This window comes from Cataglyphis hispanica, chromosome 8, assembly GCF_021464435.1.
Source record: "Cataglyphis hispanica isolate Lineage 1 chromosome 8, ULB_Chis1_1.0, whole genome shotgun sequence".
NCBI classification, from domain to species: domain Eukaryota; kingdom Metazoa; phylum Arthropoda; class Insecta; order Hymenoptera; family Formicidae; genus Cataglyphis; species Cataglyphis hispanica.
This window is the reverse complement of record NC_065961.1, coordinates 6,722,465-6,745,500: the sequence shown is the minus strand read 5'-3', so window position 1 is coordinate 6,745,500 and position 23,036 is coordinate 6,722,465. Positions and strand designations below refer to the sequence as shown.

The 23,036-nt window shown below is 37.7% G+C and overlaps 1 protein-coding gene and 1 long non-coding RNA gene across 3 annotated transcripts in view; one reads left to right on the top strand and one right to left on the bottom strand.

Moving 5' to 3' along the window:
* The window catches only part of LOC126851592 (uncharacterized), a 98,397-nt gene that overhangs the window by 25,426 nt on the left and 49,935 nt on the right, over positions 1-23,036 (bottom strand). For both annotated transcript variants that reach the window (XR_007687714.1, XR_007687715.1), the window contains exons 2-3: positions 17,989-18,107; positions 4,403-4,529 (exon numbers count right to left, since the gene is read on the bottom strand). This is a non-coding gene — a long non-coding RNA (uncharacterized LOC126851592). The remainder of the gene's footprint in view (positions 1-4,402; positions 4,530-17,988; positions 18,108-23,036) is intronic.
* LOC126851578 (uncharacterized) lies at positions 60-22,749 on the top strand. The gene is made up of 4 exons (XM_050595687.1): positions 60-2,351; positions 19,866-20,126; positions 20,395-20,624; positions 21,535-22,749. The coding sequence occupies exons 1-4, from the start codon at positions 2,213-2,215 to the stop codon at positions 21,883-21,885; spliced, it is 981 nt and encodes a 326-aa protein (XP_050451644.1). The 5' UTR covers positions 60-2,212; the 3' UTR covers positions 21,886-22,749.

Sequence of the window (23,036 nt, the reverse complement as noted above, 5' to 3'; positions counted from 1 at the left end):
AGTGGTGGTGGAGCATGCGCGGGTAGGAGTGGCACCTTATTCGTCGTATCGCTCCCGCCAAGGGTTTCTGTCAACTACGAACTGCCGATGGTAAAGGTTCTCGGGGATATTTGTAATAATGCCAAAGCGAATCCGCAGCATCATGTATGTTTATAAGAACTAATTCATTCCTCTCAAATTCTTAGTGTGGAGAAGAGTAAACATAATCGGAATATTGTGACATATCATTTTTGGATAAAACTATTTTTTTTTTTAAATAAAAAATCGCCTCGAAAAAAGGGATGGTTATAAAAAAGTGCATTAATATAATGTGACATGTAAGGACAGAGTTTGATAAAATTTATTCGTTAAGCCGAGAGATTCAATTCGAGTCATCGACAAAATCGATGAAGCGTGTATGTTTGAGAGTGACAGTGTATTCGTGAAGATAATTATGAGAATTTACTGGTAAAAGGATATAGTGATAGACTCGAAAGATGTGCTCGTTATAAGGATTAAAACATTAAATGTGATGCAAAGAGTCGCGCTTGCGACAAAGCAGACAGAAGTGAATAATCGCGATCGCGACACGTGACTAGAGGCGAAAGTGTCACGTGGGAGTTGTCGCGTCTCGAATTTGCACTCGGGACGTTTTATTCACAAATTTCTGCAAAAATTCGCAAATGTCAGGAGAGATTTCGATCTGTGAAAAAAAATCACGCCGCTAAAAGAAATCACAAAAAATTCATTAAACCGTGAAATTAATACAAATGAGAATTTACGATCGTTGATCATTGGACGATTCATTTTTCTTCCCCTCATTATATAATACGAAAACAATGATAAAAAAAGGACTCGCACATTGGAGGATGATTGCGGAAGCTGGGTGAAATTTGCGAGAAGTTTCGTGCCGCATGTTCGCGCGAAGGCTTTCGCTTTGATATAACTAACAAGTGCTCGCGACCGAGCCGGTTAATCAACGTTGAAAGATCATCGGTGAGAGAAAACATCGTTTGTTATCATTTCGAGTTCAAAAAATGAGATAAAGACAACTCGATGCAAAAACAGACGTTTCGCGCTTCGATGAATAATTATTCTACGTTAATTAACGCACATTGAAGAAGACAAAGAGAATAGCGTTAATCCGCTCATCGTGGAGGTAGGACATTCGGCGATGTAAAGGGGAACGAGTGTCATGAGGGGGTGATTCGTTTGACGGAGATATATATATATATATATATATATATATATGCTAGTGTAGCGCACACCTGGGTAACATCGCAAGCAAAAAAAAAAAAGAGAGAGAAAGAAGACGCGCCGTCTTCGTGTAAAAAGTTGGTAAACGCGCCCAGGGGAAAGCCCAAAGCAAGTTGCGGAGGATGAAAAACATTATGGGACAACGTTTACGGCGGAAACAGCGCTCGTCATCCAACAACTAACGATAAAAGGGAGGATCGTTAAGCTCGAGAAGACCCTTGCGGAATGACCGAAGTAAGCTGGAGTAATAGCGAAATTGCTTTCGCTTTGATATACGAAAGCTGAGTGCGGTTATTGCTGTGGTTTCTTTCCAAGAACACGTGACGGCGTCGAAAAACAATCTCTTCGTGAGAAATTGAGAGAATTTCTTCGTTGATCAAATAAATCGCGGGAACGTTAAACAAGAAGTCTAGTGTGATAATTTAATTTTGAAGCTCGCAAGTAATATAACAACTATTTTCTATCTGTTATCGCGGCCAACTGGTATTCACGATTTTTTTCTCACCAAGTAAAAGATTAAAATCGTGAAGAAGTAAATCACGGCAAGAACAGCGAAAAATTCCTAGCATTCCGTTAGATCTGAGAGCGCGAGGTGGAATTTTTTTCATGCCAAACGACGCGATCGGTATTCTGGATCGTTTTAAAAAGCACTTAGCAACGCGAAGAATATTTCCGCGAAGATTTGAAATCGCGAGAAGAAAATAAATGGGAAAAAAATTTCATTCGTTCGTTCGATTCATCAACGAATTCGAATTCGCACATTACTGACGATTTTTTTCGAAAAAGCACGTGACATTATCGTGTTTCTTTGAATGCAAAAGTCAAAGAACATTGTGGACGCGATTAAAGTGAAAATTTCCGTCGGTGCAAATTCTGAGGTGCAGATTCTAATTCTCTTCTTTTTTTTTCCTCAACGGTACAAACGGCCACGATTATCCTCCCCTCTCTTTCCCCGCGTACAAATGTCAAGTGAACGATGAAGTACTCGAGAGTGCTGACGAAGAATTGGAGCGCCACTTCGCTCGGCGACGAATCGTGCTCCAGGTGCGGCAAGTGTCTGACTAAAATGCAGTTCGTACTACTGTCGGTGCTATTCTGCTCTTCTCTGACGACAGGTAAGACAGCTTTAATCTCGCCGGGACAACGATTTTCCATTGCCATCTTTCCCTCCGCTACCCTTTCGCTCGCATTCACTGCATAACTTATTTTTTCGTACTATTTTAACGTCCGCGATTTGCATGTTGCCCTTTGACAGCCTAGCGGAAGCTTTAATCTTTCTAGATTTTCTAATTTTTTTGTGGAATATAAATCCAAGTTTTTTTTTTTTTTATGCAAGATATACGACGATAAGATTTCACTTTTAAATTACACCGAGATTCCGATATGATTCTTCGAATAGATTGGTTTTTTTATCATCGCGAGAATAAAGATAAATGCTAAAGTGTCACGATGAGGTTTAAGCGATCGGAAAAATCGAGTAAGATTTATCTATAGCAACGCATCAATTAGCATAATGAATAATTTTGTCGCTCGTCCGTGGTATGTCATTCCGCCGATAAGAGCTTAATAGATAAATTAACGTTGACAAAGTGACGTAATTAATCCGCTAACTAGTTATTAAAGTCATCGCAGATACGCCACGTACATCCCATCGCTATTACGGAGGTAAACCTCGTTTTACCGTAGGCTGAAAAGAGATTGAGATCATAAATATTCAGTGATGTTTAAAGCAAATGCCCGGCGGCAAATTTTCACTTTGAAAGATATACAATGTTGTATCTGTATATATATATATATTATATATATATATATATATATATATATATATATATATATATGTATGCATATTTACATATATGTACGTATTTCGGAATCGCACAAGCGGGAGTAATTTAACAGGAACTTCATGTCGACCCACGTAACGCGACAAACTTAGCGTAACCGACGCAATTCGCGCGCAAAGCGCTCGGGCTTTCATAGCACTCAGTGAATTCAGGACTATTACACGTCCCATCCGATTGGAATTGTTGAGAATACATACCACAGATTGCTTGCTAGTAATTAAGTTGTATTAATAACACGCGTAAAATGGACAATTACTGTGGCTGTTAACGGTTATCGCTTTGTGCCCGCGCGATACTATTCATAACACAAAATTATTTTACAGTTGAATTACAGAATTTCATTAAATTTACGTGCATCAAATTTCGCGCAAAAGATTACAACTACGGTTTAATTGATAGTTTTCACATGTGACTTTTAATTATAAATTATAATTTAATCTTTTCCTTTTATCAAAGAATTTCATATTTAAGAGAAAGAGATTTTGCACACACATTATTTTATAGGGAACAGAAATTTCTCATGAAAAATATATCCGACTGAAGGTCGGCATATAAATTTCTCGAAACAGATATTTTTATTTCACGCTGTGGGAACAATCTTGCAATTTCAGTACGTCAGAAACAAGCCTGGCAATTTTTACGGCTGTGGAAATTCATTCAAATCGGTTACGTGCAAAACTCAAGGCGATCATAGTACGTCATTTATTTTCCTCTAAGAACGCCACGTGACACGTATATTTGATGTCACCGACGTCAAATTTGCACGAAGCAATGCAGTCCAATCTGCGAAAATCCAAATTCGGATAAAAAGTCGTAATTGAGACGATTCGTCCGTTTTGTGTCAATCGCGGCTCGAAATCAACGAAAGTAGACTCGTCCTCGTGATATTCGATCGATCGACGAATACAAATCAAATGCAAAGTCGTAGATTCTATATTTTCCGCCGGAACGAACGAAGAAACTCAGTCGTTCTCTCGAATGGAAAATATGCCTGGATGCGCAAAAACGAAAAAACGCTCGAGGAGAGAGGAAAGATGCCTAAGCAGGAATAGAGAAATCGGTGAAAGAAAGGCGTGCGGATGAGGACGAATGCAACGAGCCGAACGCGGCGGGCAACGATGGAGATTATGCAAACGATAGGCAATTCGATTGGAGTGCACCGCAAATAACCGCAGTTTTAACCCATTCGCCTAAGTGCACGAGAAAGACCGGCTCTGTCTGTCAGCCATTAGACTATCGCGTTCAAACGTGTAATCTCAGAACATTGGTGTTTGCCGATGAAAAGAGCGGATTTTAGGCCAGGTTTTTCATTAAAATCTTACCGTTCATTGACTCGTCACGCCATTCATAAAATCGCTCTCGTCGCCGGCCGATTAATTAAGTATCCTCGACACGGGTTTTCGGAGTTCTAAATAAATATTAGGATATTTAATGTCATCATCCGCCTCTCTGAAATCATACAGATTATACGAAATATATAAAATGTTTAATACAGATTGGCACATGACAAAAGGAAATTAATAAACAACATGGAAATTATTAAATGTGTTTTATATATACATCTATATTGTATATTTTAATTAATATATGTATATTATATACAATATATAATATCTGTTATTGGATTTTGATTTATTTAAAGGTATTATCTTGACAATTTAAAATAGATTTTGACACATTTATTAATTTTCATGTCGTTACATAAAATATTTATCCAGATAAAAATACTAAAAAAATTAAATTACTAAATTACTAAATGTCGATTGAAACTTATGATTAAACAAATGACAAGCTGTAATAACGCTGACATTTGCAAATAATGTGTAATAAATATTAAAAAAAAAAAAAACAGTTACGTGAAATTACTGGTAATACCTACTAACTGTAGCTATATTTAATTATGCTATTCACCCTCACTGTATTTTTACAAGAGATCGACCGATAGTCTCATCTGGCTGCGCCTCTTTGGCGATATTAGTGAGCGAGATTCAAGCTTATGCGGATTAAAGTACAAGTGATTCCAATATCGTAAATGTTATGGAAAGAATCATCGTTCGATGGCAAAAGTTGTACCATCGTATTTAAATGCAGCATAATATTTTTGTATATACAAGAAGAAGAAAGAAAATTGTAGATACAGTATTAAAAATAACAATGCTTGATGAAATGATGTTTTATATTATATATTTTTTTAATATGTCAAGTGGAACAAAATTATCAGGGATATTTATATAATATATTTAACGGTATAATTTGTTATAAAATAAATTTTGTTGAGAAAAATAAATTCCAATCGCATATTTCTTTATGATTAATATAAGCAGAGTTGGATCGAGGTCATTTCGTGAGCATTTTTTTGAAAAGTTTTGATAAAATTATAGAAAAGAACAATAAATTAGATTCCGTTGTATGTCAAAGTAAAGGCACGCAACGGCTTCTTGCACTTTTTATGAACAGATAAGAAGAACTATAACTGCTGTGTGCCTGCGTGACGCGAGTAAGATCGCCCTACCTAGTAAAGCTAGCATCATTACAGAATTAATTTGCTCTTATCGCTGCACTACGATCGGTCGCTACGAGGGGTTGCAGTATTCCATTCGAATTATTATCATGTTTAATAACATTTCGTATACGAGGCATGCACGTAAGTGCACAAATATTACGCACACCTGAGAGACGGAAAGAGAGAGGGTGATTTGCCTCAGCTCACATATGATCGCGTTTCACACACTATAGTCTAGTGCGTACAACATTTTTGTATGCGGAATTAAATTTATATACAAGAACAAACTATCTATCCGCATTAACATAAATTATAATCATAAATTAAATAATAATTAATTATACACGAAAATATAACAAAGTGCATGTTTAAATAGATTGGCAAAATTTTATTAAAATTAAATATTATTATATTTCTAAAATGGCAAAATGGTAAAATGGCTCCTTTTATAACGTACAGTTTTTTCAGCTCGAAAGAAAAGAAGCACTAAAATTGAATAATTTAATGTTTCAAAAGAGCATCTCTATCTTGTTCTTTTTTCCGTAAATTATTTCATATCTACATATATTATTTTCAGTCAGCTTTGTATTTCTTTTGACCTGTTTTTTTTTTCCAGAGATCAACGAATTCTAGATTTTCAGAGAATTAATAACTCATGCGTACATCAGGTTTGAAAAAAAAAAACTCTTTATAAGCATCATCTGTAAGATAATGCATAATCCGATATAAAATAATATGTATATTATGTCAGAATAAAAAAAAAATATACATTTGAAGAAGAACTGAATCAATAATCTCTCTCGAAACATTTTATGAAAGATAATTATTTTGAAAGAGATTGTTTGTGTATTGACTCGTATTTTCTCACTTTACTTATATTCTGATATCATATTTTCCAAATGCAATCTTCTTGATGGCAGCTTCTAGGTATAAGAGATATTAATGATCTCGCAAGATAGTGTTTCGAAAGGGGGAAGGATAATAACAGCGTAGTAAGGGAGAGGGAAATGCATAATGTGGGTCACTCCTGCGAGTCGGTCGGACCCCAATCGTATGCGTTTCAGAAGCAGAATACGCCGAGCTCGTCCGTCACGGAGTGCATCATTTTCACGTAAACACGCGAGGAATAAGGAGGAATGAATGACGCGCATCGGCAATAAGACAGATGGCTCTCCGTGGCATCAAAAGGTACCTTTCCAAGAACCTTATCCCGTTCAATCCAGTAAGACAATGTCTGCATCTAAAATAATTCCCCGGTAGCGAGCAATAAATTCAATCTTTAATTAAAAAAATAATTTAACAAATAGACTAGCGAAAATGACAGTACTTTATAAAAAAAAAGAGAGACTTGTCAATTTCGATTACGATTGATAATGTAATGTAATTTAATTCGATCGGCACATACAATAACGCGTTCTCTCTGTCGCGTGCTTTCTTGAATCGCCTCTCCATCTCTATTTCATGATAAGCGACCGATCTAAAATTTAGGGCATCAACGTCGGAATACTGATTTCTCGACACAATGGCCACAATTAATAATCGTAGCCGTAATACCTGGACAAGTCGATATCGAAATTATCGGTCGGTATTGTACACACACATATATGTTTATACTGCCGTGCATTGCGTGCGGTTAATAGCGCCGTGGGACCGTTTTATGACAGAGACAAGCGTAAGTATTAATTTCATATTTTGCCTCCGTAAATTGTCTCCGTTAATTGCCATAATCGGTTGCATTGCGAGCCGTCTATCGATCATCATTCTGTGCGTCCAACCTACTTAATTACGTTTCGTGAATCGCAGCGATTGCAGTAATCGAGACGAGTGCACTTGTGTTACGTCGCTCGGGAACCCTTGAACTTCATGTTCTGTCGCGTATCAATCCTCAACCGAATAAAACGCATCGTGCTGAAGCAAAATGGAGTATGTATTTAGAAACTGACGTGAAATATTTTCAGTGCGATACCGCAATGGATGAGTAATTAATTCCAAAAGGAATAATAAATATAATGAAGATGAAAACAAAGTATAAAAAAATTAAATATGATGATAATATATTATATATTAAAGTAAAATATAAATTATGTATTGTTAAAATAGGTCGGAAAGTAATGTGTCACGGTTTCAAAAAATATTTTTGTGCTAAAATAAAGGGTGTATTAGGAATCATCGCATTTCCACAAGATTTCCACGAGTGATCTCTTCCTGAAAACGGCGCTGTATTATTGCATGGGCACAGCGAAGCACTCGAAACGCGATCTCCGATGTAGAGGCTGCCGACGCGTTAATGAAGATCCGGGCGTTCGTGTCATAATCGCGTTCGTGTGACGTTAATCGAGTGGCTTTCTGGAGCATAATCGAGACAAAACAATAAGCGAGGGAAAAGAATCGCGACGGAGGAGACGACAAGTTTTCTCTCTCTCTCTCTCTCTCTCTCTAGCCCTCCCTTCTCTAGCCCATCTTTCCCTTCCCTTTCTTTTCATCTCTGCGGCAGCGGCGCGACGCGTAATTGACAAGGGTAGAGAGAGATAATGGAGGAATTCCGTTTTGGTTCGTACATTCGATCGCCATTGTCCACAGCCGAACTGGATCTCTATGAGTGGAGAGAGAAAGAGAGAGAGAGAGAGAGAGAGAGAGAGAGAGAGAGAGAGAGAGAGAGAGAGAAAGAGCGAGAGTGAGAGTAAGCGGGAAGATCGCATTTATTATTCGGCCGCGTGCTCGACGTCGCTCGCAGAAACAATGGGAAAACGAGAGTCACGATGCGGGCGCGGGTACGCTGCTGGAGCACCACTTTCGGCTGTCGATCTCGCATTCGCTTAAAAGCCTCCTCCGTCCGATCAGGCATGCATACCGGCTATATACATGGCTATTGCATTTTGGCGCATTCGCGCGCCAACGATAATCGACAAGGGGAAACAGCCATGTCACGTAAATGTTTTGCGACACGCTCAAGATTCGTCAAGTGAAGATACGATGTTCTCCTTGTTACCTATTTTTGCGTTATATTTTAATTTAGTTTTATATCTTAGGATAAGATTTAAGAAACGCATTTTGCGTTTAAAAGATAGAATTTCAAATATGTAATATTATATATGTGTGAAATATTTTGTAATATATAATATAAGTTATTAAAATAAATTAAAATACATAAATATTTAAAAATTATTTGTTTCATTTTCATTAATTGTACATAACAATAGATATTCGGAATGTATCCAATTTATCATCAGACAAATATTCAATATACTTTGATGTCACAGAATTGATTTTATAGAGATCTTTGATAGGGAAAATACATTTATCTTTACAAATGTGTGGTTCCAAGCATCTCCGTGCCATCAGTTTTCCAATTCTATAAATTTTCCGGACCACAAATCCCTTAAATTCGACGCACATCGTGCGCTCTCTAGCTCTTTTAAAAGCAAAATATTTAATTCCTATATCCGTAAACATCGCACGTGCAACGTACCGTATCTAAATCCTATAGGAGAAATAAAAAGCTCGTTTCTGACCGTTTTATCGTGCGCCCGAACGATTCGCGTAATTTAACAGGGCGTCACTAATGCGATTGGTACCTGGTCGATAATTGATTATTAAATTAATAATCGAATTACAGCTCGCCCATGGGCGCGCAAACGCACACATACATGCCCGGCACACACTGTGTGCCCGCGCGCTCGCCTATGCATTACGTTTTGAGTGCGCGTTGCGGTCGACGGCCGAGAGCTTTCGCTCAAACGCGCTCGCGAGAAACACGCGTTTGCGGATTTCTACGCGTTGCTTCCGGTACACGCGCGCCTGTGCATGGCAAGAAGCATTTGACCCAGATCGCCCTTTAACAATGCTTTTCGAAAGCGTCACGATTTTAAAACGTCCGTATCAAACAGCACTCGGTAACATCTGACAACGGAAACTGTCTCGCTAATGTCAAATATTGCACACAGTGGTCACCGTCATCGTCGTCGGGAGACAGTTGCTTATACAAAAGAGAGCAAAAGAAAAAAAAAAGGGGGAGATTAGCCGATCAAGAAGGGGCCCGGCGAGTCTCGCTTCCGCCGCAATAACATTATAATTGCGACCCGGCACGTAACAATGGGGTTAAAGTGCCCCTCCCCCCCTCTTACCTCCTTATTATCCATTATAATAAAGAGAGCAGAATCGAATCTCCATGTAACTCTCGCACGCATGACGCTTTGCGCCCGACGCCGGTTGCGTCCCACGCAATTAGACAGAATACACAGAAGGCGACATGCGAGGGATTAAGAGAGAGAAAAAGTAGAAAAGTATAGGAAACATTCCGACACTCTGCGAGAGTTCATATAATAAAGGCTAATATTACATCGCGATGGAATCTCAGTGTCGGCCGCACGAAACGATGGGACAATCGCAGCGGGATTTTCTCTCTCGTTGCGAATTTGAGTGGTTATGGTCGGCGAGCTCGGCGTTCAGACAATGATTATGTCATGAGCGTGCTAATTGTATATACTCCGTCGTCCCGATGAGACTTTATTATCTTGTCGATGTCGAGTACCGTGGCCACGAAAGGGAAAGAGGTCTGGATCGGGGACAAAAGGACGCGATGGGAGGTGCAATTAAAAATCATGAGCTGGCGCGAGAATGAGATAAGCGCCACGAGTGCGCGTGTTGCGCGAAATTAAAAAGATAAGGCGAAATCGTGTTTAAAAATATCATCGTCGTCATTTAAAAAATAAATGCTTAATTTTTAACTATATATAAAATTATTTTGCAAAAAGAGAGAGAGAGAAAAATTTTGTACAATATTTAAGATTATTGCAGAAATATTTAGAGTTCCGGAAAAAATGTAATTAAAAAAAAAAAACTAAAATTAAAATTAAATTAAATTAATTAAGATTCAAATTTATACAAATTAGTCTTTTAGATACCAAAACACTGGCTTCAGGAGCTTCGTTTCCTGCGATAACTCTTTGTAAAAGCATAATTTGAATATTTTAACGTGGAAAATATTGTGAGAAGCGAAAAATAACTGCTTAAGATGCGTCGTAAAATAAAGTACAGTACAAGATCTATAGTGTAACCAATATACGCGACTGTTCGCGTGACAGTTCCTTATCAGCTATGCAGATTAGTGTGCTCATAGTATCATTGCGACGATAAATGAATTTCGCGAAAGTTTGCGTAACGAACGAGAACAGTTTCATTTTGCGCGCCTAAAGTTTGACATATATACGCAAATAGTCATATTTCGAAAGCATCAAGCTTCGTCCAATTTCGGAGCTCCGCGAACGAGCGCAGCATTAATTAGGGGACTCAAAGGGCCCCCGACGTACCGCTCTCTCTCTCTCTCTCTCTTTCTCTCTCCCCCTTTCTCTTTCGCCACAATCGCGATTGCTATCATCGGCAATCTCGTTATATGAAACTAGGCAACAGCGGATACGGTTATTCCTCTATTGTCGTGATTACTATCCTCCGCCCACATTGTCATTCCGCAGTCTGATGCGCTGCAATTGTGCGCCCCTCCACGATCAGAAAAGTATGCACTCGGCAATTTTAAACCGGCGTGATTAAATGTTAAAAAGAATCTCCCTTTTCGAAGGGACTCTTTGAATCTCACTGTTCAAAACTGTTTGTCAATATAAGATTCACCTCAGTTCCTTTGCTCTTCATTCTACGCGGTCTTTCTACGAGTTTACATCTGAGCGAGGAATTTATTCTCAGCATTCGATATATATCCGACAAGTATTATATTACTTTCAGAAAATATTCTTGATAAATTGTTTAATTATAAGACGATCGCGCGATGTTATAAATTAGTAGCGCCGGTTACTTCGCTCCGGCTACAAATTGAACGTAGAAGTAGCTCGCTCGCGAATCTTAATCAAATACTCGGAACAAACGCGAACCGAGATAGCCATCATTTGAAATGTCTTTAAAGAAAGATAGAGCACAGAGAGTACAGGCAGGGAGTCGTGTGGGCCCACGCGACCGAAAGATTAATTAGACAGATTTAATTACGTATCCTTTTGCCTACAACTTACTTTGCTACGGTTTCATTATCGTAAATTTGCTTTACCTCTGTTCCCGTAGCTGCTTACTTTGCGCGGTAGTAGAACAACAATGCCGGTATATAATGCGGTATTGCATTTCTTGCATCTGCATCGTGTTGCCACAGCTGCAGAGGACAAATTTGCGACAATGGCGGAGATCATTGTGCCGCGTTTTCGCGTATAGACGAAATAGGAAAAACATCAGTGTTTGCGCTCTTTCTCCCAATTCGCCGTATCTCCTTATCATTTATGCAAGTTTATTCGCCGTTTGCTCGAGCATCAGTTTTTATTCGACATTGTTTCAACGGCAAACATTGTGCTCACGATGTTTTATTCAAAATATTGCATCGGGGAATGTTAAAACTAATGATTATTAACGGAGACAAAGAAAGCGTTGCTTGTTAAATGAGATGAGAGAAAGAGAGAGAGAGAGAGAGAGAGAATTGACTTTAATTAATCGAAATATATAAATTAAAAAATTAAGATAAAAATCTTCGAAATATTCTATATAAAAAGCGGTAAAAAGAAAAATATGTATCGCGTTATTAAAATTTTATAAAATTTAATTTATCGATTCCAGATTTAAGAGATAACGAAATGCAAATATACGAATCATATCTCTCCCCTTAATGCTCTGCAATGTGGCTGTACAGTGTATAAGAGACCGCCATAAATACCGTTTCGCATCCGATCTACATCCGATGGTTAATTTACACTGTGGACAAGACAAAGGTCTCTCCTCCGGCTGCGGCGTCCCTCGTACTTGCCTCGGGGGACATCGGGGATTCGCGCACCTGCACCGCCGCAGCTGCAGGTCGAGGAATGGGTGAGTAGTGACCGTAGGGGTGACCAGCAAATGTTGTCAGTATCACGGCGACAGCGGCTGGGCGGCAAGAAACGCGCACGTGGGGTCAGCGCGCGCGTTTGCCGGCTAAATTCGTAAGCAATTATCCGAACTTGGAGCGAACGGGCACACGACGGACGCGACGGTAGTAGCTCTCGAGTCCCCCTATAACGGCGCATTCCTTACTCCTCCCGCGGGATCGTTCCCGAATTAATGCATAGCCCGTGGTCGGAATACCGTGGTTCTGCTCAGAACGAGAGCGACGAGGAGAGGAGATAGCCCGGCTTCGAAAAGCAATTATCGGACCGCTACTTTTCTCGCTCTGTCTCTTTTTCTTTCTATATATATATATAATGTATCTTTCTTCTCTTCTACTTATCGTGTCCAATATCGTTAGTTCCGAATTAAATCTCGTTCACGTTTTTCGTGTCGATGAGCACTGCCCGAGTAATATCTCGCCGCGTGTATGGGCGTAATCTAGTTCTTTCTTTTCGATATCAATCACTCGCGCGAGGCTATTTTTGTGCGTGAAAATCGACAATCGATTAACGAATAAAAATATCAATTATTAATTTTTCAGTCCAATATCCTTTCTGTTTTACAAACTCCTTCCATCGCGAAAATAATGAAGGATCTTTTAGTGGACTTTGATTTTCCATAATTTATGAGCAAAGTACATTCGGTTTCATTTTCAAACAAGCATTTAGTTCCCACCGTAGAGAGATTCCATTCGATATTTCTGCTAATACAATCGCAATGATGCTATACGATGCCTATAGTAAGCGCTTAGTTCTCGTTTGAGTACTTAGCAAGAGTACTTAGAAAGAGGAACTACCTATTCGCCGCGATCTCCTTGTCATGCTTCATTTTATGGGAAAACAGTTTCATATTGATCCGAGCATTGACTCCACGCACATATGTATCAAGTAATTGGCGCGTTGCCCTTTGGGCGATCATAATCATTCGATCTTTTGATATACAGAATATTGAAACATGAAATATCGTTTTACAAAAATTCGAGAGTCGAGTATTAAAGCAAGTTTGATTATATTAAGTTCACAAGTAATTTCATACATTATATAATATGTTTATATCATCAATTATATTCATATATAATATAAAAAATATATATATATATACATATATAATATATAATAATTAAATATTTTTTGCAAATCTCTCTCTCTTTCTCTTTCTTTCCCTCTCTTTTATGGATATTACAGTCGTAAAGAACTCAGTTACAAAGAATTGAAGGATTATATAATTCTTTTCAAATTACATCAAACGCCAAGTACCTACATAAATAATACGTCTCTCAAACTTTTGTATCCAGAAGCACCCTCAAAAACTGCAAATAAGGCATTCACAAAGAAGATGCAATACAATACTTATCGCAATGCTTTTCGATGAACATCAATAAGACACTCCATCTGCCGTCTGGCAGCGGGCGACAGTTATGAAACGAGTGTATCATAAAGAAACGTTCCTTTACGATGATTAAAGAGGCAATTGCAGACGAAGAGTAAACTGAACAATGTCGTCACTAATTTAGCCAATTGCGGCTCCACATGTTTCGTTTACAACGTCCACTAGCGTGCGCGTGTGCAATCCGAAGCGTAATGCGTGTGCGTGCGAGACAGCGAGTTACGTATTTAAGATCTTGCGATGCAACAATTATTGTAAGAGGAATTACATTCCAAAGAGGAAGGTACGCATTGGCTTCGCAGAACGCTCGATGGCGGGCAATAAACAATAATACCAATTAAAACTGCCTATTACGATGTTAATTGCATCCGCGTTCTTTTAATTCTCGCAATTCTATTGCCAATCGAGATAAAGGATGCATTAAAAATATATTTCTTCTTTAACAAGAAGGCATTCACAACGCGTAGTAGGAAAGGGTGACAATGTAAAAATGCCTAAGAAAAAAAATATTTCAATTAGTCTCCCCTCAATCTATCTGCCAAATATTCTTTTTTTTTTTTTTTTTAATCTAAATAACAAAATATATACACATCTGGCGAACATCAGTGCGTTTATTACACAATACATCGTGTTATAAATACATGATGTTTCATATAATCAGCTATTCATTTTGCACGAAAGCTTTAGTATACACGCTTATCGCGGCGTGCAGAGAATATACATAGCGATAAGCGCGGCGCCGACGTTTAAGACGTACCTAAACTGATCGCGAGGGTAGCTCTGCGTGGGAGCACTCTCGAATGCCTTGCACGCGTACGTGAACGCGGAAGGGGACGTTGCTTGCATTATGAGACGTGCGTGTGTGAGTTACTTAAGCGCAACGCTTGACGAACGTCTTTTCTGCCGCAGAAGAACACGCGCTGGCGCGACCGACCATTTGACTTCCCGACCCGCCCACATCTCGTAAAACGGTCCACTCACTCTCCCCACAAGCGTTCTCGAATTTTCGAGCAATTCGTATCAATCAAGCCACTATCCCACCCGTCCCCACCCCTCGAGAAAAATCTAGCCACGAGGCGTCGGCAGAAGCGGGAACGATTTGTTTTAATGTCTCGAGAAGAACGAGATTACATGCGAAATTATTGATCCTCGGTGTACATCGATGTGCTTTATGTCGTAAATGGATTTTAATCTCGCTTTTTCACACAATATTGTACACAATTTAATACAATTTAATACATTTGTAATATGAAATTATTAATAAAAAAGCAATAAACGTAAAAAAAAATTGTTGACAAGGTTGCTTGCTTCCTGTCAAAATAATTTACATTATTTGATAAAGAATAATAAATTGTTACATTTGAAAGTGTTGAAAGTGCTTTTGTGTTTAATCCAAACACAAAACAAAATTGAAAAGAGATTACTAATTGCGGTGTAATAATTGAATGCATGGTAATTACAAACGTGTTATTTTTAAATTTCATATCAGTGTTATTTTCCCCTCAGTCACTGTGATTGTACGTAACGCTAATTAAAAATGCGACCAACAATCGATTTTCATGAATAAACGAACAATCGAAATTAAATGCAAACAATTAACGATAACACGTATCGCGGTTTTATTTTACGTCCCACGTATTCATGCAAATTTTTCATTCTGCCAATTTAAACACATTTCTATATCGATCCACTATTAAATCAAACAATGTATATAGTGTTAGTATAAATATTTTTAAGCTCGTATATCTAATTCATATTGATCAATATTACTAATAATGTGTATACATATTTTAAGCAACGGTTTAAATTGCTGAGAGTGATATATCTTAGAATTTATTACTATCAATTGTCTCATTATATGTGTGTGTGAAAGAACGAATGACTTGAATTACGAGCTCAAAAACTTACCACTATTTCAACTCTCGTCCAAATAAATAATACACATTAAACTGAATCGTTTTGAAATCGAACAAAACAAGAGAGCCTGAATTAATTCGCAAACGGATGCACCTGCTGTTAACATCGCGCAAGAAATTTCCCAAAATTGAGTGTTTTACTGCAGCCCGCGGGAGCGAAATCTGGCGCGCCCCGGAGAGTTTTCATAAATCGCGACGCACACATAAGTTCGTTTAACCAGAAATTTATTTCCCCAACTGTCCGACCAATGTAATAGCGGTGAGTTTTTTTTTTTATCCAGGAGAACGAAAGAGAGAGAGAGAGAGAGAGAGAGACGCGAGGTAACGAGCAAACGTACAAATGCAATCGTCGGGTCATTCTCTGTATGTGTAATGGCAAAAAAGAGTCGCGAGCAAAGCGTATCGACGTGTCGACGTGGCGAACGAGCAAATAAACGCGCCGAAATCCCCCGCCGGCCCCCCCCCCGCGCCAAATTTATCGCGCGCGCGCGCGCTTAATTAGCGCGGCAAATAACGCGATTAACGCGCGGCCGACCGCCGCACGGGGGTGTGCGACGGTTTGTCACGTTTACCGCACGACTCGCGCGAATCGGAAAGCTTGTATATAACTGGGAGGCCGGAAACTGTTGCTCGCGACAGCCAGAAATGCAGCCGGTGTCCCGCGAGCGGAGAAAAACGAAAGGCACAAAGGCACGAACAATAACGCGTCCACTGTGACTAATGCACCGGTTATTGCGCCAAGCTATTTATTTTCGACCCTTGAAATATTTCGCGGCGTTATGTACGGATATTATGTGCAAACGATATTTCAATTAATAGAATATTATTAGAATTGCACAAATACGTATATATATATATATATATATATATATATATATATATATATATATATATATTTTTATACACTCCCTCTCATAGCTACGCTATGTATATTCTTATTGCCCTACTTCCCTCTGACTGTTACTTCTAGAAATATATTTTTTTAAAAAGATTTTACGCGAAAGGTTATCGAGGAATTATTGTGAAATATAAAAGACAGAATAAGTGGCGAGAATGGTATTTTCGCTATTACTTCGCGAAGGGCGAAGGACCGGAGAACGATGAATCGTCGAAAGTTTTTACCGCCACGGTGTAAAACGCGCGGAATGGAATGGAAGTCGAAGTATTGGCTTTGCATTTGATCAACCGTGCAATGAATAAGGAAAACTTGGTCGCGTACTATGCATCGGAATCTGTTGCGTTCGTAAGCCTGAATTGTAAGTCCGCACAGCTGCGGGCGAGAAGGCGTATACTGGGAAATAATATCATGCGGAAAATATATAAATGATATTTCGAATCATAAATTATTCATAATAAATACGCCACTTTTCTCTGAAGCCGTCTTTAGTTTTACCGTGTAATTTTTGAAAAATCGATGTATTGTATAAAGATCAATTTTTTATGAAATTTATTTAAATAACAAAAAAGAATAAAATATTATACACACACACACACACGCATATGCTTATTTTTGCAACATAAAATCAGATTAAAATGTTTTTCTCATTTTTAAAAATATTTAAAAACAGAAAGTCGAAACGAGTAAAATACATAGAAAATATAAAAAAGTTATAAAATCGTCATGTTATCAGAATTTAATACGAGAAAATTTAATACGGCAAAATAATTGCAAAATAATTTCTCTATAATAATAATAATCGAAATGTAATGATAAATTCATTATCGAAAAAAAAATAGAGAAAAAGAGAAATGAAATTTATTAAAGTCTTGCCGCTACGACACGGAATAAAATTCAAAGTATCGACTTTACATTTGATCAGCGACGCGACGAATAAGGAAGCCCCGTATCCTGCCATATCCGAGTCTGCGACGAGGCAAATCAATCCTCCAACTTCAAAGGAATCCCGCCGCTCTGATCCTTCCGGGATTCCCTGATACGCGTGGGAGTCTTTAATCAGAGAACGCGAGTCGACGGCCCTCGACGGAACGTCGACCCCAGAATGGGCTCGCTCGCCCATTGTCTTCAGAATCGGTCCGTCCGGCCTGTCGCGTGGCATATTAATTAATTCTGCTAATTATTAAACTAATTGCCGGTTTAATTGGCTCGCGAGAGGAGCCAGCCGTGCTCACAAACAAGGAACGATGACTCGAGGAAAAGGATACAGACCGCTTGATTGTGCGCCACGATACGTACCTTCAGGGACGTGCGAATCCGAGTTTGTTAACCAGATCATGATATCTCGTCTTGTTTCCACCAACAATCCAAATCAACTAATGCTGGATTAGCAATGCTTCTTTTTCCAAACCTCGTATCTGCAATTAAAAAATTAATTTAAAATTAACGATCACTTATATTATAAATTTTTTGATTATTTTAATTTATATCTACGTTATAATTAACAGTTTATGGAATATTCATGTACGATACGTATAAATAAATAAACATTTGTGGAGAAATATCTATGCATTCCACTAAATTTGTGTTTGTTTTTATTTATCGTTTACAATTTGCAGTTTTGCGTGTTTGTGTATTCGACACATTATTCAATATTTATGTTTTCAGTATGTAGAGCACGTCAGAAGCATTCGTATCCCAATATGTACACTTTATTCAATGCAAAGTGAGTACTTCGTATCAGAGGCACGCGCGAGAACCGCGGTTTCGCGTCCTGGGAGTTTGCACTCCGAAACCAACCGTACCAGAGTAGCTAACCGGCCCTGCATATCCTGCAGACTAACAGGACAGGGTCAAAGGGGTCTATTGTGTTCTCGCTTAACTACTGCTTACTGCAACACAAAGCTCTGAAAAGCCGACAAATTATTTAAAAAGACTCGTTATTGTTTCGCGAAGGGAATGGTCAAACCGCCGCAAAACAACTTGCTAACTAGAGGGAAACTCTTTGGTTGAAAGAAAAAATAGTTATACGCATAAAAAGACGGAACTTTTACGTTTACATATATCAGTAAAAACTATTAAAGAAGAAAAAAGAATGGGGATTGAATAATCATTTATTAAAATATAAAGCATTACTCAAGATTTTCGACATGTTGATTTTATAGCTTGTTTAATAAAAAAATACCTGGCAATATTTGAAATAACATAAAATATCGACATATTGTAAAACTGGTTTTTGTGTGTCAAAATAAATCAATAAATGCTATAAAAAAAAAAAAAAATTAAAATTAACCAACCATTTATTTTATTTTCCTAATTGTTCTCCAATATGCCAATATACCATAATATCTTAAAATAAAAGCTACACAAATACACAAATATACAAGTACACAAATACACAAACAGTTAATGTTTAAAATAAAACATTTTTCTACATTTTATGTTGTTGATAAAATTGATAAACTATATCACCTATTCTAAAATATTATAGTATAATTGCAATTTTTTTAGTGTTATTTTTTTTAAGTAATATCCAAAATTTTTTTGCAATCATTGCAAATTATGTATCTACTATCGATGGAAAAAGATACAAATGAATTTTGCTGGGAAAACTCTCGCGATAATAATTAATTTCCGTTTTAAACTTAACTTACTTTGGAGGACTCGACTGCGTTCGGTTGATCAAATATTTTTAATTATCGCGTTGTATTTGTCCCGATCGTCCTGCGAATGCGCGATAAATAAAGCACACGCCGATCATTACGAAGCCGTCCTGGGATTTTTATGGCACAGCTTAAATTTTCCACCAATAATTGTGTTTTCGTAAAATCTTCCAAATCTTCTGCGTCAGTATTTTTAAAATTATTAACCAATTAAATTATTGAAATTATTCTACAATTACCTTACATAAATGTGAATCAAGTTATTATTTCTCTTATTATTAGAATAAGAAAAAATTAAGAAATAAACAAAAAAAAATTTGTATCATCATTTCACTTAATATTAGTCTAATTACAAAATTCTCTTAGCAAAAAATTTACTTACGTTCACATATATATTTATTTAAGTCAATTCTATAGCTAAATTAAATTAATATCGTCTAAAATCTTATTTAAATTGATAATACATTCTTATATAAATGAAATAAACAAATTGTTTGTTTTATTGTTACATAGGTGCCACGCTGAAGATACTCAGATTGGATGTACCCAGCATCGCCGATCCAAGATGGGAGAAAGTGTCACTCAAGTGCGAATACGATCTCAGCGGCAAGGAGCTGTATTCGGTGACGTGGAATAAAGACGGTCAGGAGATATTTAAATATATGCCGGGAGCATTGAAGCCTAAGCGACCTCAGAATATTACTGATCTGTACATCGATCTCAGTCATAGTGACAGCAGCCAAGTGACACTTCTGGGTCCAAACACTCATAAAGGTGCGCGACATTAATTTACAAGGAAAAATTACAAAACGTCGCATTTATATTTCTTATATAATTTTAGTTGTTTTTTTAGAAAAAAATCATTAAATAATTATTGAAAATCGAAGAATTAAAATTGAATTCGTTTCTCAAAATCATTTCGTTTCATCGTGTAATTTTCAAAAGTTTGTATAAGGAAAAAAAAAAAAGAGAGAAAAATTATATTTTTCTTCAAATTTTTAACTCATTTCTAATCTCTCTTTTTTTTAACTTGATAACGAAGGTGAGATCAACTTGGCGGGATCTTACGGCTGCGAAGTATCATCGGAGGGGCCAAATTTCGAAACAGACTACAGAGAGGCGAATATGAGCGTGGCTATACCACCCAAAAAACCCCCGATACTTGACGGGATGCGACCTTCTTACAAGATCGGCGACATCCTCGAAGCGGAGTGCACGTCGGAATTGAGTTACCCCCCGGCAGTTTTAACGTTCATCTTGAACGGTAAAGAGGTAAGTCGATGAGCATCTGCGTGCACTCCACCAGTTAAACTTTCGAGAGATCGCATGAAGGGTTCGAAGAAGGGTTGATCAATTTTAGAAGATTATCATATACGGGAAGGCCTTATATTTTTAATTTTTTGCTCACTTACATATTGTTTATATCAAATAAAGATTAATTTTTTATTTACAATTATTAATCAAGTGTACAGATTTCTGATTAAATATAGCTTGTAACTCAAAAATTAATGTCTCAATATTTTTATCGAGCAGATATCTATTCGCCTCTGAGTTGTCATGTGGCAATTTTAGAATATCTCTGGTACAATTGGCCGATATGAAATAAGGGAAAATTTTATAATTAATCGTGAAGCGTAATTAATCTTCAAAAAGCTCGTTTCCGCGGCTGTTACGCAAGCACGACGAACTAGAGAACCACATAACTTCCATTATTCAATGCTACGCTCTATGCGTGTCATTCGCTGGAAGATACTACTCGGTTTATTTAACGACAATTTGTCAAGTCGAGCCACTTTGCGCGGACGTTTTTATTTCACTTGGCCGACCGGCTACACACATTCACGTTTTGAACAAATACAGAGCTACGAGCCGCAAATTAACTCCTCGAGAATAAACTCGCGAAAACGCATCGAAATTGCAATGCTAACAAAAATATCCTTATGCAATAAAAACTCGAAAGTTTGAAAAAAATTAATATATATAACGTTCTATAACTTTTGCTATTTCTCTTTCAGGATTCTGCAATTAATTTGAAGTCAGAAATTAAATTAAATCTTTCTTTGTATCTCTTATTTAACTTTCAATGTTGTATTATTTGCACTATAGTCTGTTATTTCATTAAAATTATCAAAGATGTCAAATAAAATATATTTTTCAATTCAAATTTTAATCGGTTCAACAGGTGAACAAAGCTTCTTTAATCAAAAACTTGCCGAATGGCAACGTAGACGGGAGTGTGGTCTCCACGACACGGTTGGGCCTAACGATGCGTTTGGAACGGCATCATTTTTCCGAAGGCAGGTTAACGGTGACCTGTCAATCGGCACTACCAGGAGTCGTCAATGACCTGCCCTTCCAAACTATCCAGATTGCGACTCTTGCCGCCAGCAACCAACGTCTTGCCCAAGAACCCCCTAAATCGGGAGTTTCAAGGTCGAATGTCGGAATATTATTTCACACGATTCTGATTTGCTGGATAATAGTCGCGATTCACACGATCCGTTGCAACAGTCTCAGATTTCTACGCGTTTAATGTCGATCCGGGCTCTAGTTTTTGATCGACAAAACAAAGAAAAGCGACGCCAGTATCTTCATTAAATTCGTGTTAATTAGTGCATATTTGTTCACGCGATTGCGGAAGGTGTGTCGTATGTCGGTTTCTCCCTATGTATTAATCGACGATCCGCGGATGTTGCCGGATGTATGTAATCTTTAGGGCGTGACGCGCCAAGTGTGTCGATACACATTTCGATGCCCCGAAATCTTCGCGCATCCCGTACACGTTCAATCGCATGTATACACAGTGTTAGAACACCCCGTATATCTCGTACATAGAGGATAACTCGGAGAGAGACCTGACGATAGTAATACAACACTACGTAAAGTAGGTCGAAACGCGAACGCCCGATGTTGTACATAGTGTATAATTGTGGATTAGCATTACAAATTATCGTGCATAATTAACTGGACGGAAGACGGATAACGATAACGGGAGAATAACGATGAAAGTAACATGAGATGTATGTCGGGATTCGCAGAGACACGCGCGCGGAAAAACGCGAGTGCAATTTTTTCGAGGGGAAAAATTATGCATCTCCGAGGGATATATCTATCATTCGCACATCCAGACCAGAAGTATATAGTTTAATAAATATAAATATAAATGTGTACACGCGCGCGCCAATCGTATAATCTTAAGTACGACCCGACGCGACGTATAGAGTATAAATAATGTGTGGTTAATTCGACTATATTCCCCACATCCGATCTTCCTCAATGACGTGTGCGAGGTTCTACGTGTGAAGTAAGAAATATGATGCTTTCGTTGCACTGTAATTTTACATGAACCAAGTCATTATTATCGAAACGATTACGGTAATAAAACGATGATTTAATCCATTTGATTGGTATTATCTTTCACGAACCAGAATACCTTCTTCAACGCAATTATTTTTATCAAATATTAATTATATTTTATTTATCATTTATATTTAAAAAATGTAGCATACTGATTTTTGTTAAAACATGAAACTAAAACATATCTATCGCAATCACGATTAACATTAATTGCAACTGCCCATCGTATCAAGGAACGAGTCAATAATTATTGCAATAGCAATTTGGTTATCCGAGAATCTCGTAATTCGATCGGTTCCTTTGCTGACGTTTGTACAAAGAAGAAAA